This window comes from Penicillium oxalicum, chromosome VII, assembly GCF_001723175.1.
Source record: "Penicillium oxalicum strain HP7-1 chromosome VII, whole genome shotgun sequence".
In the NCBI taxonomy this organism is placed as follows: Eukaryota; Fungi; Ascomycota; class Eurotiomycetes; order Eurotiales; family Aspergillaceae; genus Penicillium; species Penicillium oxalicum.
Genome location: NC_064656.1, coordinates 2,205,234 through 2,220,697, shown reverse-complemented (window position 1 = coordinate 2,220,697; position 15,464 = coordinate 2,205,234). Strand labels below are relative to the sequence as shown.

Genomic DNA, 15,464 nt, shown 5'->3' with positions numbered 1-15,464 from the left:
GTTTGACGCCGGACTTTCACCAATCTAGGGTATGCATCCGACGGCAAAACTCCGACGTGTGTCTCCTTTCGTCACGGCACTTGGCTCAGCCCGGTAATTCGAGCGTGGATCTCGAGACTCCCCCGGTATGCCAAGACGTGGGTGAGCAACGGACGTTGCCAAGCCAGTCCTTTAATTTTCCGCAGGAGTGTCAGCACGAACTTCATCAAATCATGCATTTACCGTATTCCGCAGAAGTGTTATTGCAGTTGAGTAATGTCTTTTGTCTTTTTCGCGAGTTGGTCATATTGTATCAGTGTATAGCCACCCGTTCGGCCGGTGCTTTCTTAGCTTACCTTACAAAGCCTGGCGCATTAGATGGCCCAGGACCATCATATCTCACCTGTATCAACGCCAGTATACTCGGAATGGGAGCGGGAAAATGGGTAGTGACACGACAAACGGTCAAAGTCGTTGGAAACCACGAAAGTTCATGTATATCACCAAAGCATTCCAGAAGCAGCAAGTCGCGCGTGGCCTCTGGCTGGTGTATCAATGCTTGAATACGCCATATTCCCAACGCAGGATGCAGATACTGTAGATCCACGAATCGGATCTTCTGTGACGGGCATCTCCCCCGCAAAAAGCTCCAGTTGAACATTTCGTATCGTGCTGGATACGAAGGTCGGAATTCGGGGTAGTCTGTGGTATTACGTCAGGAGTAAAGGAATAGCTGGGACCGAGAAAGGGACGAGCTCTTACACCAAGACCAGAAGGCCCATGTTAGAGAATTTTGGTTAATGTGGATATGTTTCGCGAGAGCATGTATATTTGAGAGGAGAAATAAAAGGCCAGAGCCATCATGACTGACCCAGATTCAAGCCATCTTTCTCACCGTGAGGATGTACTCACGCTTTGAGCAGGATCAAGTAAGTCTGGCCCCATGAGTGAAGACCATTAAGTGCATATGCCACACCCAGAAGTCTCGGCTATGTTTCACCCGAAGGTGGACTACTCCGCTCAATCCGATCCTCATTTAGCGCTGGTGAATAGACCCGCGGCTGGCCAGGTTCATTCTGGCCAGGGGCGAGTCTGTAGTCTTGAGACAGGCCAGTCTGCCAGCCGGGATCAAATCTCACGTGAAATCAGCACGTGTATTGCAATTGCTCTGAAATGACAGATTCTCATTGGGCGCAGTTTCATCTTGCGGACATCTCGTGGTCAGCCTTCACTATGACACAGGCTGCATTCCTGACACCTTCTACCATCCCTTGAAGCCGTTCCCAGCTACGAGAAAAGAGCTGTGGAGAAAAGGGTCACACAAGGCAAAGCTAACAAATAAGTCACTGTAATTGTTCCATAGTGGCTTTTGTAGCTGCCTATCATGGGTTGCTTTCTCTCAAACTACCTAGAGAAACAATGTCTAAGGCAGACCCGTCAGAACAATATCGAGACCCACCGATTGTTCAGTTCCGCTGCCAGCACCCGAGCCGTGAAGAGAAAGCATGCCAGTCAGCGACTTGGTTCAATCGGCAGAGGTCGATTTTAACACTATACCTACTTTCTGAAGTAAGTTTCTGCGAATAGAGATCGCCTTTGGAATGACTGCTCAGATCATACGAAGAGACACGTCTTTTTAAACCTTAGTCAATGATTTGAATTCCACATTGGGCTTCCGGGCTGCATCCCGCGTGGTCTAGTGGCCAGGAGACGAACAAACTGACCACGAAAAATAATGCCTACTGACAGAATACTCTACCCGCTTGTCTCGCAGCGGTCGCAAGTTCCAAGAATTAGAGCAATGATTCCGACAGTCTTCGTCACTAAACTGAATTTTAATTCCACTGTCAAGGACAAGACAAATTCTGCCAAGCAAGGGGTTACCACTCGGATCAGCAAGTCATGGACTGTTCCACGTGGGCGCTAGTCAAGGTCCTGGCCGAATGCGGCAATAAGATAACAAACCCGAGCGCCAAGATCAGGTGATGATATCGATGCGGTGTTTCCAAAGGGATAGTCCAAGACCTATGTGGCACAGATTCAAGAAAAGCCATGTCTGCAAGTGGCTGGGTTCTTGCAAAATCTCTGACATGTCAGAGGAGACTGCACGGTCGTCACACAAGAGGCCGAACTCGGTAATCTGTTGTCTCTAGTACCTTCCCGAGATGGTGTCACCAAGCCAGTCATATCGCGGGATTGATGGGAACCTACAGCAGTCTCCGCAAACAATACTCTCCCTGGCATTTTTCTGACTCTCCTGAGGATATTGTTCCCGTTGAGAGTCCACCAAGGCAGTAATTACAGGGCTCATGATGGATCTGCCTGCTCTTCTCCTTAGATCTATATACAGGATGGCGTCCTCCATCATTGGTAGGAGTAAACCGTCCACGTTTCCTTTGGTGTTTGGAGACTAGTCTTCTCCCTGGCGATACCTAATCTTTTTTTCACGGGCTCTAGACATCATGCGTCGCAATCTGCTAGGCCGAGTCTTCACAGTCCTAGCTGGACTTGCCAGCACAGCGACTGGACTGGGCATGACACATCTTCGACGAGAGCTGAGCCTGACTGCGGAATTCGGAATCAATCCCGACACGATTTTGAAGCAACACAAGTCTGCAAAGACTCTGGTCAATGAAATACCAGCTGAAAATGTCACGCTGATGACTGTTTGGGTATGTTCTAGGCGTCAACTATCAGAACTAGCTGGTGGGTGAGCCAAGTGCAGTAGCTAATAAAGGAGGTAGATCCCAATTGATCATGAAGACCCGTCCGTTGGCTTTTATGAAAATCGCTACTGGGTCAACGATGAGTACTACCGTAAAGGGGGACCTGTGGTTGTTTACGATGCAGGAGAGATCAATGCGGAGATTACAGCGACCAAGAACCTGGGTAATTCGAGCTCGGTTCTTGCAGAATTGCTCGAGGAATTTGGAGGGATCGGCGTAGTCTGGGAGCATCGGTATGATCATCCACAAACTTTCTGTTCAAATATCGTCTCATTGATTGAAATACCGGTCCAGATACTATGGAGAGTCACTGCCTTTCAACGTCGGCCTCGACTCCCCACCGGAGCACTACAAATACCTGACCAACAAGCAAGCCTTGGCCGATATCCCTTACTTTGCGCAGAACTTCACTCTTGACGGTTACGACGAAGATCTGACCCCCAATTCCAAGCCATGGGTCATGATGGGGGGCTCCTACTCTGGCATGCGAGCCGCTTTCACCCGCGATGCCTACCCAGACATCATCTATGCGGCCTGGGCATCCTCTGCACCCGTTGAAGCTCGCGTGAACATGAGCATGTACTATGACCAGATCTACGATGGCATGATCGCCAACGGTTACCTGAACTGCACCAAAGACATCAAAGCGGCGCTCACGTACATCGACGATGAACTCTCCCGAAGCGAATCATCCGCTGCTGCCATCAAGCAGCTCTTCTTTGGTCCTGGCGCCGAGGAAAATAATAATGGGGATTTCACCGCCGCAGTGGGTGGAATCTTTGGATATTTCCAAGCCTATGGACTCGGTGGTGGAGAAGGCGGGTTGGGTGCATTCTGCGATTATCTCGAGACTGATGGATATTCCATGCGCCCCGCTGGGCCCGACGGTCTTGCGTCCTGGCGAGGGAACCAGTACGTTGCCGAGCGATATGCGGCTTGGCCCATCTTCATTGACGTGGTCAATTACAATTATGACACCAATTGCCGACAAACCGATTACACCAGACCGCTTGAATGTGAGCTCAATCCCGTCACGAATAACCCAGATACGATCAGTTGGTTCTGGCAATTTTGCACCGAGTTTGGATACTATCAGATCAACAACGCGGGACCACATTCCCTCCTGTCCAAATATCAATCGATCGAGTATCAACAATACACCTGCAATCGTCAATTTCCCGAGGCTGTCAAAATGGGGCTTTTGCCCACTCGTCCGCAGGCTGAAGCAACCAATCGTGAAACCGGTGGATGGACCATCCGTCCGTCCAACGTGTACTGGAGCGGTGGTCAATTCGATCCGTGGCGCACCCTCTCGCCTCTTGCTACAGGAGATATTGCTCCGCAGGGCGTGAACTTTACCACTGTGATCCCACAGTGCGGAGCGGAGACTTCCGAGGACACAGTGTTTGGATACATCATGGATAATGCAGAGCACTGTTTTGATTTAATCCGTGACTTTGAACCCGGTAAGATCTCGCGTGGATACTTTCACGACGCGCTTCGATCTTGGCTCCCGTGCTTCAAACCTGCTTCTCCCAGCAAGTAGACGTGAATACTTTGACGAAATCATGAAAAATGCAGTGCGGCATCTCCGGGTTGGCGATGATGATCTTGTGAAAGCTCGTTTTTCACCAGGTATGACTCGATGTCGCTATGGTGCTAGAGGGAGCATGTACAGTCAACTCTCTCTCCCTCTCTCTGGCACTTCCTCGGTCTTTTGTCCATAGTATGAATCTCCGGGTAGATTATGCCTCATGAATGTGAACTTTTACTTGAATATTGGTCTCTGTTGTATTTGCATTTTTGTTTAAATGGAAAATATCATCCGATGTGTTAAAGTTTTGACAGCCTCTCTCATGGGCTGGAAAATCAGAGTGGTAATGTGAGCTCTTCAGCAGGAGTATGTCATTGTATTCGTTCACCATACCCAACATTGATATCGGGTTTGTTGTTCTTGGGCAGACCATCTTCGGTGTCCGGTGCTCAAAAACATTTTGTATGTCAACAACCTGACACGGAATCATGATCTAGCCGGCTGAGGCGTGAGGCATTGGTTGAGCTTTCCCTCGATGTAGGCTCCATTGAATGACTGTTATTTGAGATTGGACAAAGCTCAAAACCGCTTCGCGAGCCCGGCCGTGGTACTAATCTCACTTCCTGCGTTACCATATTTTAGGACAAGAGAGTTCAAGAATACGAGGTCCCCCCAAAAAGAACGACGAGCCTTCTCGGCAAAGAACAGTCCACTGGAAGACACGACACGACTTTTCCCGTCGCTGATCGCTTACTGGTCCCGCCTCGCGCTAGATAACCTACCCTGGCAGGATGTTGCAGTAGTTCCCGTGTGGAAAGGAATTTGTTCATTCTGGCCTGATCCCCTGATTTGCTCCTCATTCGGCCGAAGACTGGATGGTGCGGCTTACTAGAAGGAGCTTTGGTTAGCATCCATGTGTCAAAGTGGCGGGGGTGGGCCTGGAGATCGTTGGGGTGTTCTCAAATTGCGTGCTCGCGCGGAGTGGGAGCTCGAAAATTGGACCTAGAGCTAGCCGTTCTTTGGACCTGGGCACTGTATTACTTCCCCACGGCCATATAAGCTCGTACACCGATACCGGTGAGGCTATTCGGTCTCGACACGAGAATGGTGCGGGTGCAGGCCGAATTAAAAAGTGAAGCCCCTTTGAGCGTGCGCTAACACGAAGCTCTCCCCTTGGCTTGCTCGCCCATTGAGTTCGAGGTTAAATATCTCTTTATTGAAGGGCCACCGATTTGGCTCCGCAGGTGAAAACCCACCAGTCTACTGGAGGCCTGTCTCTTGATATGCCGTCTGCATGATTGGAGAATGACTCGAATGATGATCTCAAGACTTTCATCACCTTCCTTCACCGAAGAGCCTGCTAGGATAAAAATTGAACCTAAATCAATTGGCACAAGGCGTTCATTTCTCAACAATTGGCATGCAGCCAAGTGACTTGGCAGGAGGGTGTGGCTTTTGACTTCCCACTTAGTGCCCATCCGCGGTCTCGGCCGGGGGGATCGAGGCCAACGGCATGCCGGCTGGAGGATGCACACGACAGCCCAGACCGCTCGAGGGAGTCATTGTAGCCGAAAAAATTCACCCCGAGAAAGGCCCAAGCGGCTTCTTCGCACTTACCGGGCACAAAGTTCGCCACCTTTATGGGCTCTGAAAAAAAAGCATACACCCGAATATGGTCAGCGCTGAACCTCGTGGATATGCAGGTCCATTCTGGCAGTCTCTTCTCGAATAATCTAACCTTGTCTGTCCCCCCCGCGAAGCCTGTTTGCGGCGCTTGTTCGGCCTTTTCAAGGGTTTCAATCTGATCCTGCCCCAAATTCTCCGAGGAGGTTCTCATCCGAGGCGGCTAGACCATGTTGTCTGGGGTAGTCAAAGATTCTCCGAGGAAGTGCCGACTGCTCACCATATTTTGGGAGCGATCGTCGCACTGGATCACGAAGGGCTGAAACCTTGACCACAAAGAGTTTTGTAGGCGCATTTCTGGCTTTTTCCACAGAAAGTAAAACTGTGCGATGGTAGAATAGAGGCCAATCATGAAGCTGATTCACCTCGGGGCCAAGGATCACAGTCACGGGCCGCGGACTGCTAACTTGCTTCTGCTGCGCCCGACTACCACTCGGTGTTGTTTCGCAGGGTTTTCGGCCACCAAACTTTAAATGTGGCTTGAATCGGGAGGAAACATCCCTGCATCGGGACCTTTCTGGTGCTCTCCGACCAGTCTGGGAGAGTCAAACTGCCCATTAGGCATCCCGAAATGTGCCCGAAATGCCCCCGGCTTGATCGCGGAGAATCTCCACTCTCTCCGCATTTGGACCATACGTGCACTGAGCAGGCGAGCATGACCGGTTGTCACGATGGAGGATTTTCCCCGCACAGACTAGCGGTGGCTTCTCCACCCAATTTTTGACGCTGCGGCACTCCTTTGACATGGGATCTGGGGGATTTCAGAGAGAAATATTCATCCTGAACGTTGGGAGTACGTTGTTGACCTGGTCCACTTTGACCGGGGTCTCCGCGTCTGGGGCTGGACCCCGGACAGCAAGTATAAAGCTCTCAACATATCCCTTGTGTTGTCGATCACAAAAAAATCACAACATTGTGTCAATCCCCTATCAAGTGTCGAGCGAGACTTGACCTTGTTTCTTCTTCTCGTATTGATTATACATCTGTTGATCAGATCCTCTTTCCGTTGACAGGATGGGTTTTCTGCTCAAGCAGCCCGAGGGCACCGCAGGCAAGGCCTGGCCTGCCATCTTGATCAGTGGTTTTGTTGCATTCGGAGGTATTCTGTTTGGGTATGTTTTCAAGTGCACCTGCTTCTCTTGTCCGTCTTGAGGCTCACCGTCTTTGCAGATATGACACAGGAACGATCAGCGGTATCCTTGCCATGCCTTACTGGGATCGAACATTCTCCACCGGATACAGAAACGCAGACGGTAATCTGACTATCACGGCTAGTCAGTCGGCTGCCATTGTGTCTATTCTGTCTGCTGGAACTTTCTTTGGTGCTCTTGGTGCCGCCCCTATGGGTGACTTGCTTGGTCGTCGCTGGGGATTGATTGCCTCGACTGGAGTTTTCACCGTGGGTGTGATCTTGCAAACCGCCGCGACGGCCATCCCTCTCTTCCTGGCTGGTCGTTTCTTTGCTGGATTTGGTGTGGGTTTGATCTCCGCCCTGAGTAAGTTTCCCCTTGCCTCTCATGTGGCTTGAGCGACAACGCATGTGACCCAAACATACTGACGGCGCATCTTCTGCCTAGTCCCCCTTTACCAGTCCGAAACCGCCCCTAAGTGGATCCGTGGATTCATCGTGGGCTCATATCAGTTTGCGATCACTGTCGGCCTGCTGCTTGCCGCTGTTGTGAACAATGCCACCCACAACCGCGATGATACTGGCTCCTATCGCATTCCCATTGCTGTGCAATTTGCCTGGGCGATTATTCTGGTGGTGGGCATGCTCATTCTGCCCGAGACTCCTCGCTTCCTGATCAAGAAGGATAACTACGATGGCGCTGTTCGCAGTCTGGCCCGTCTTCGCCGTCTTCCCCACGACGACACCGCTCTCCTCGAGGAGCTTGCGGAGATTCAAGCCAACCACGAGTATGAGATGAGCCTTGGAAGTGCTAGCTACCTGGAGTGCTTCAAGGGTAGTCTTGGCAAGCGTCTTTTGACCGGATGCCTCCTCCAAGGTCTTCAGCAGTTGACCGGTATCAACTTCATCTTCTACTACGGTACCCAGTTCTTCAAGAACTCCGGCTTCACCAACGAGTACGCGATCACTTTGATCACCAGCTGTGTCAATGTCGGTTCCACCATCCCCGGTCTGTATGCCATTGACAAGTGGGGACGCCGCCCCGTTCTGCTCTGGGGCGCCATCGGCATGACCATCTCCCAGCTGCTTGTTGCCGTTCTTGGAACCACCACCACCAGCCAAGATGCTATCGGCCAAATCATTGTTCACAACTATGCTGCGCAGAAGGCTGCCATCGCCTTCATCTGCATCTACATCTTCTTCTTTGCCGCTTCCTGGGGTCCTATCGCCTGGTAAGTCTTACCCCCCTCGTCGCTACCTAGACCAATCCTCCCCTCACCGGCTCGCCTGTTGCAAGAACTTGAAGCTAACATCATCTGACTAGGGTCGTCACCGGTGAGATCTTCCCTCTCAAGGTCCGCGCCAAGTCTCTCTCAATGACCACCGCCACCAACTGGCTCCTGAACTGGGCTCTGAGTTACTCCACCCCTTACCTGGTGAACTACGGACCCGGTAACGCCAACCTGCAGTCCAAGATCTTCTTCATCTGGTTCGGCTGCTGCTTCTTGTGCATTGCCTTTGTCTACACCATGATCTACGAGACCAAGGGCCTCACTCTCGAGGAGGTGGACGAGCTTTACAATGAGGTCAGCTCTGCCCGCAAGAGTGTGCACTGGCAGCCCACCTTGACTTGGACGCAAAAGCAGGAGCAGAACCACATGGAAAAGGGTGGAGTTCAGGAGTACGAGGAATTCAAGCAGGCTCAGGCGACCGAGCTTTAGGTTGGGAAAAAAAAGATCGATCCTTATGCGATGGTGATGAAACTGCTTTTGAGAGAACGAAATGTGAAATAAGATACCAATTAGTCGTTGGACCTAGATGGTCTGGTTATAAAGTTTAATGTGTTTACTGGTTGACGAAATGAATGTTCTACATCTGACCTTGAGAACCATTTCCTTTTCACTTAGCCTTGCCATCTGAGTATGGAAGCTTCAAAGATGATCTGTGTATGACAGAGTGACTTGAGAGGGGAGTTAATTCAAAATTTTCCCTTCAGTCTGGGCCAGTGGGCAGTAGTCTTTTCAACCCGCAAGGAAGACGATCGGGCTTATCTTCGGCCATCCTTGTCAAACTCCGAGCAACCCCTCTACCAGTCTCACTCTCTAATAATGACAAGAAAAAAAAAAAAAAGAAAAAATTTTTCCTCCAAAATCGCCACTGACAAATGTCCCATATATTCAAATTTCAGCTTCAACTTATCTACACTAGTTACGCGTACACAGATACAGATGTGCATTATACCCATTGACTGGTGCGGTTACCTAGCCGGGCAATCAAAGTCACTGCGCGTTTTCGCCACTCCCGTCCAGGCCAGAGCGGAATTTTCCGTCGCCTGAGCGCAAGTATCTCGACTTTGTCACTTCGTTAGGCAATGAACTGACATCTCAAAAGTCACTGGTGTTGAACCAGGTTTATTATGATTCGGCTTATATTCTGGGAGATCAAAGAAGAGAGTGGCAAGAAGCTAAAAGAATTCTATTATCCATGGATCCATGTTGTCGGGGATGTGGGATGGGTGAAGTCTGGGCGCTTGTCTGGTAGTATATGTATTCAGAGGGGCATGGTACTCGGTACTTGCGGGCAGAGTTTGGTATTATTCACGGGGCCATTGGAAGTATGTGGACATCTAAGTAGGTACTTAGGAGTAGGACCTCTGCTTATGTCCCCAAGACGGGGACCCCGAAGGATGCGATTCCATAGGTAGACAAATGCGCTCTTGAAGGTCCTAGGCCAACAATTCAAACAGTCCTACTGGTTGCTACAACCTATATACGTACACATATATATGTTTATTAAATCCCTAGGCTTTTGCCACTGGAAACTACATAAGCTTGGGAAAAATCTTACATACATGACCAGCGCGGTCAAACACAGCCCTGCTCCAGGATCTCATAGGAAAAACCTGAAAAAATCGCAAATATTTTCACTTGCATTTCATCCCATCTTGTGGACTTCTAGTTCGATCTGGATGCAAACGGTGGCATGCCCGGCAATCAAGGGCGGGAGCCATGGATCTCGGTCAGTTCGGCATGCCTAAATTGCGGGTCGAACCCCCCTTGCTGCCGCCCATAACGGGCGACCGGTTCAGGCACTTCCATACAGCGAATAATTATTCCTAGAGGTCTGAGGTCTTTTGAATGTTGTGGCTGTGTTTGGCCTTTTGGGAGACCCCAAACATTAAATGAATATGGCAAAACCCCAATTTAAACCATGGCGCGATTTTGTTGAGATCTAATGTGCTCTCGCAGAGTTGTAAAAAGCTGTTCTTTTCCATTTTATTTACGGTCTGCGGCTGGACCTCTAGTAAGACATATTGAAGGTGGGTAACCGCTTCTGTGTTCTCTGCTGCAGGATCCATGTATGGGGAACAAAAAAAAGCTCGACCCCTATACTCTGACATGAATTAGAGGGTCGACTTTATGACATCGATTCGAGAAGGAAAGATACAAGATGAGTCCGGCCGATTAGTATAAAAAAAACCAACGAAATTGTATCAGAGTTTCTCTGCGCAACAGGAGTATGAGCTTGGTATCTCCATCCGGCCCGCGGCACGGGGTCAAGGCATCACGAGGCCGTTCCTGCAGTTAAAGCTTATGCATCGCTCCCGTAACTGAATGCTGAGATGAAAAAAAAATAGTCGACGGCAAATAATTTTAAAAAAGTGCATAGGCGCTCTATGACTTCTGAAAACTCGGTCTCAAGGTGGCGATTGTACGTGGACATCCCATCGAGTTGGTGCTGGTGATGTGGATGTCCAGCTGTGTACTTCTGACTACTGACGTTAACTGGGGCGCGTCCATGTACCTCCAGCATAGTTCGCTGCGTAGGCGGTGTGGGGGCCGTCATCTGCCTCTGTCCAATTCTTCGATAGTTTCGGAAGATCACAAGAAACTGTTCACCCCTTTTCACCCCCCTAATCACCTCCATTGGGATCGTCAAGTGTCGCGCTATCGACAGACTATCAGCCGCCTTGCAGCTTTTAGCCTGCCATGGGGAAAGAATTGAGATCTCAGCATGGCCATCGTCGGGTCAAGTGACCTGGGCGTTTTGTGGAGGGGCCTGGAATACCAAAATTGCCTCCGTGATGGCCAACGGATGCTCCACCTCTCCTCCTTATCTCCACTGTTTTCGTCCACCACGACCCATTGAGCTTCCGAGAATGTCGACAGACTCTGAAAATCTTTCGCAGGTGCCCAAGGATCTGGAACCCCCCACCACTGACCGCATGATGTAATGCTGTTCCCGGCGCCTTTTCCAGTGCTTGCCCTTCAAAACCGGCGGTGTCCCAGCCGGACAACACAGAGCTGTCATTTTCCTTCTTGTATCTTCCTTCTCTCACAAACACTTTCTCCTCTCTCTCTTCCCCTCCCAAAAAAGGTCACAGCTACATCTACCAGAGCTGTTTCCCCTCCGCTGTCAATTGTCATCCTTATCCTCTCACCTGCCATTGTTACCTGAATCTCCCTTCTTCTCCCCTCACTGCCTCCCTTTTTCTTAACAATGGCGCCACTCAAGCTGAACAACGCCAATCTGGCCCAGATCGCGACCGCGGGCGAGTCCCATGTCAAGGTCCCCAACTACAAGCGCGGCGACGCGGTCAAGGAGGGTATCGTTCACATCGGTGTCGGTGGTTTCCACCGGGCACACTTGGCTGTCTACGTTGACCAGCTGATGCAAAAGCATGACGTGAACGACTACGCCATCTGCGGAGTCGGCCTGCAGCCGTTCGATGCTGGCATGCGTGATGCGCTTGGCTCCCAAGATCATCTCTACACTGTCATTGAGCGATCTGCTCAGGGCAGCTTTGCCAACGTGGTTGGCAGCATCAACTCCTACCTTTTCGCTCCCGACAACCGCGAGGCCGTCATTGCCAAGATGGCCCACCCTGATACCCACATTGTTTCCCTCACCATCACCGAAAGTGGTTACTACTACAACGAGAACACTCACGAGCTCCAAAGCGAGAACGCTGACATTCAACACGATCTCGACCCCGCCAACGACAAGTGCCCCCGCACCACCTTCGGCTTCCTCTACGCGGCGCTGGTTCGCCGCCGCAAGCAAGGCCTCAAGCCATTCACCGTCATGTCTTGCGACAACATGTTGAAGAATGGCTCCATCACCCGCCACATGCTCGAGTCCTTTGCCCGTCTTCGCGATCCCGACATGGCCAAGTGGATTTCCGAGGAGGGTGGCTTCCCCAATGCCATGGTGGACCGCATCACCCCTCAGACTGCCCCCTCCGACAAGGCGGCTCTTGCCGAGCACTTTGGCATTGAGGACTCGTGGCCCGTCGTGACCGAGCCATTCATGCAGTGGGTCATCGAAGACAAGTTCTCCGATGGCCGCCCTCCCTTCGAGAAGGTTGGCGTTCAGGTCGTCACGGACGTCCACGATGTCGAGCAATTCGAGAAGCACAAGCTGCGCCTGCTGAACGGCAGTCACTCTGCCATCGGCTACCCTGGCCAGCTGGCCGGCTTCAAGTACGTTCATGAGGTCATGGAGAACGAGCTGTTCCGCAAGTTTGTGTGGCAGTACATGCAGGAAGAGGTCAAGCCTCTGCTCCCCGAGATCCCCGGTGTCAACATTGACGAATACTGCAAAACTCTCATGGAGCGCTTCTCCAACCCCACCATTATGGACCAGCTGCCTCGTGTTGCCCTGAACGCCTCCGGCAAGATCCCTCAATTCATCATGCCCTCGATCGCCGAACAGATCTGGGTGTCTGGTCCTTTCCGCCGCCTGTGCTTCATTGCTGCTGCCTGGTTCCACTACCTCAACGGCGTGGATGACAACGGCAACCAGTTTGAGATTGACGATCCCATGCGTGAGGAGCTGCAAGCCAAGGCCCGTGCCGGTGGTTCCAAGCCCCACGAGCTGCTGAGTATCCGCAACCTCTTTGGTGACGATCTCCGTAATGACAAGCGTTTCATTCAGGAGATAACCACCGCCATGGAGGACATCAAGCGGGATGGCATCATGAAGACTCTTCCCAAGTACATTGACTAAGTGGATAGCGATACCTCTCTCGTTTTCCGCTCAATCAGTGTGAAAACCTGACAGAGATGACTTTATGGGATCAGCAAGCGATTGTTTCAAATGTTTTTTTTGGTTGTTATTCTTGGGCTTCATTATGCATTGTAATGTTTCCTTGTCATTTATACTCATGCGGACATAGAGAGATACCGGGAGAGGATAGAGAAAATCGGTGAATACCAAGGAGCTGTTCCAAATGACGAGGCTTATTTCATTACTACGTAGACACGTCCAGTAGCAGCACCACTTTGTCGTGTTCGATCCATTTTGTACCAAGTGCTTCGAGACTACCTGACTCCGCTTGACTCCTTGAGCATGACTATCCAGTGGACCCCGGGTTCTTGTAGGTACCAATGTACATCACGATGACGCAAGAGATGGTTTCTGCGCAGGACGATATTTCGGCTGTTCACCGGAGACGCGTGGGGGGCGATGTCTGCAGTACACTCTGCATCAGCAACGTCGTGGCCGAAGTGAAATGTCTACGTTCCGAGTACAGCGGTTTTCATATACCCGCTGGTTGTCATAGTGCATCTTTTTCGGGTTAAGGCCACGTGCGGCGAGGAGCCAGGTGTATTGCAGTGTGTGTCTGTATAGGTGAAGGTGTGATGACATCATACTTATAGTCGTGAGGTAGGTAGTGGTGGATAGACATGGTATACACTTTTAAAACAATGCTTTTTGATGGACTATGGATTAGTAGCGCTCTGAGATCTTGATGAGTCTTCGTCTGATCGTGCGGTCATCATAAGTCAGATGCACAGAGCTGCGGTCTCGGTGGACTTTGGAAGATCATATTAACCATAGCACTATTAGACCTACGAACTGACCAAGAGACTCGTAGCTGGTCCATCGTCGTGTATACTTATCAAAGAGATACACCAATCCAACATCACACAACCGCGAAAAAAAAATCAGTATATCCATCAATCCAGACCCCTTCTCTCCAACCTACGCCCACAAGGACATAGGGCTCCCCTCCGATTGTAAACTCATACCACCATCTACCACGGATAAACCCCACCAACCGACAAAAACCGACCGGCACAATCGTCCCTCCGTCCAGCAACAATATCCAAGATCGCCTTTCCCGAAACCATCGGATCTCCCGCTCGACCCTGCGCATTCATCGCCTCCTCCGACTCACCCCGCAGTCGCGACCGCACCAGACCCGGACAAAACGCAAAGACACAAACACCCTCATCCTTCAGCCGCTTATGCATCTGTACAGTCATCATATTCAGCGCGGCCTTGCTCATCCGGTACTCGTCCCATGGCGAAGCGCTAAACGGCGAGGACAAGTCCGACGCCAGCCCCAATGAGCCCAGTCCGCTGGATATCTGGATAAGACGCGGATTCTTTGATCGGAGGAGCAAGGGGATAAACGCTTCTGTGACGAGCATTGCGCCAAAGACGTTTGTGGAGAAGGTCTTTTGGAGCTTTTCTCGACCGGATGTGCCGACCGAGGTGGTGCCGGCGTTGCTGATGAAGGCGTCGACTCGGCCGAAGGTCTGGGAGACTGACTCGACAGCCTGGGAGATGGAAGTGTCGTCTTCGACGTCAAGTTGGAGGACGGAGAGGGTTCCTTGGAGATTCTTCTGTTCGAGTTCTTGGCGGGCTTGGTGCGCTTTGTTGAGGTCTCTGCAGGCGAGAATAACGTGGTAGCCGGGCTGAGAGGCAATGGATTCGGCGGTTGCGTATCCGACACCCGAATTGGCTCCTGGTGGGGGAGGTTTGGTAGCGTTAGAATACTATGTGGAATGTGGATTGGGGGATTTGATATAGATCGTGGCCGTCTGAACATTACCGGTGATGAGCACAATAGTGGAGTCCGACATGGTTCGCGGATGGCTGAAAGTTGATAATCGAGGAGATAGTGTGAGAATTTGGGGGATTCTTTTGGTCAATCTGTATATTGTATGGAGATTGGTTCGGAAACACTTGTGATGTTCTCAGCCTCTACTTGGTATTCTCATGTGCAATGGCCTTGTTTAAATGCCAGAATGGCAAGTCAATAGTCAGTTCGGAGATAAGACTTACTCCGCACGCTATCGCCCTGGGGCCGAGTCGGGGACCGATGGTTTCGACAGCTGCTCGGTCGCGGTCATGATTGGCATGGCCAATTACCCGTCATTAGCCACTGTTTATTCTGCGCCTGGTCTCCTTGGAAAGCCCATCATCTTCGAAATATCAATATCGATTTGTAGTTTGCCCTGTGTGTGGAGGAAAACACTGGAACTAACGAACATTAGTGTTTGCATGGGCAAGGCTTGAGACCGGAGATAGTCGAAGCCGAGGCTCAGACGAACACAATCTATTTCCATAAGAATCCTGCGGCCTCTCCTTTTTACGGTATACTCAAGCAGCATATCTCCCC

At 50.9% G+C, this 15,464-nt stretch overlaps 4 protein-coding genes across 4 annotated transcripts; 3 read left to right on the top strand and 1 right to left on the bottom strand.

Annotated features, from left to right (window-relative positions):
- Positions 1 to 2,441: 2,441 nt before the first annotated feature.
- Positions 2,442 to 4,251, top strand: POX_g09253 (uncharacterized protein; the record flags this gene model as incomplete). Its single annotated transcript, XM_050118010.1, has 3 exons — positions 2,442 to 2,651; positions 2,724 to 2,938; positions 3,000 to 4,251. 3 exons carry the CDS (start codon positions 2,442 to 2,444, stop codon positions 4,249 to 4,251), a joined length of 1,677 nt encoding a protein of 558 aa, XP_049966154.1.
- A 2,685-nt stretch (positions 4,252 to 6,936) lies between these two features.
- Positions 6,937 to 8,772, top strand: POX_g09252 (Major facilitator-type transporter ecdD; the record flags this gene model as incomplete). Its single annotated transcript, XM_050118009.1, has 4 exons — positions 6,937 to 7,034; positions 7,093 to 7,418; positions 7,500 to 8,283; positions 8,376 to 8,772. 4 exons carry the CDS (start codon positions 6,937 to 6,939, stop codon positions 8,770 to 8,772), a joined length of 1,605 nt encoding a protein of 534 aa, XP_049966153.1.
- Positions 8,773 to 11,551: 2,779 nt separating this feature from the next.
- POX_g09251 (Mannitol 2-dehydrogenase) lies at positions 11,552 to 13,060 on the top strand (the record flags this gene model as incomplete). The annotated part of the gene is made up of 1 exon (XM_050118008.1): positions 11,552 to 13,060. One exon carries the CDS (start codon positions 11,552 to 11,554, stop codon positions 13,058 to 13,060), a length of 1,509 nt encoding a protein of 502 aa, XP_049966152.1.
- Positions 13,061 to 14,091: 1,031 nt separating this feature from the next.
- On the bottom strand, positions 14,092 to 14,925 carry POX_g09250 (uncharacterized protein; the record flags this gene model as incomplete). Its single annotated transcript, XM_050118007.1, has 2 exons — positions 14,092 to 14,807; positions 14,895 to 14,925. The coding sequence occupies 2 exons, from the start codon at positions 14,923 to 14,925 to the stop codon at positions 14,092 to 14,094; spliced, it is 747 nt and encodes a 248-aa protein (XP_049966151.1).
- Positions 14,926 to 15,464: the final 539 nt, after the last annotated feature.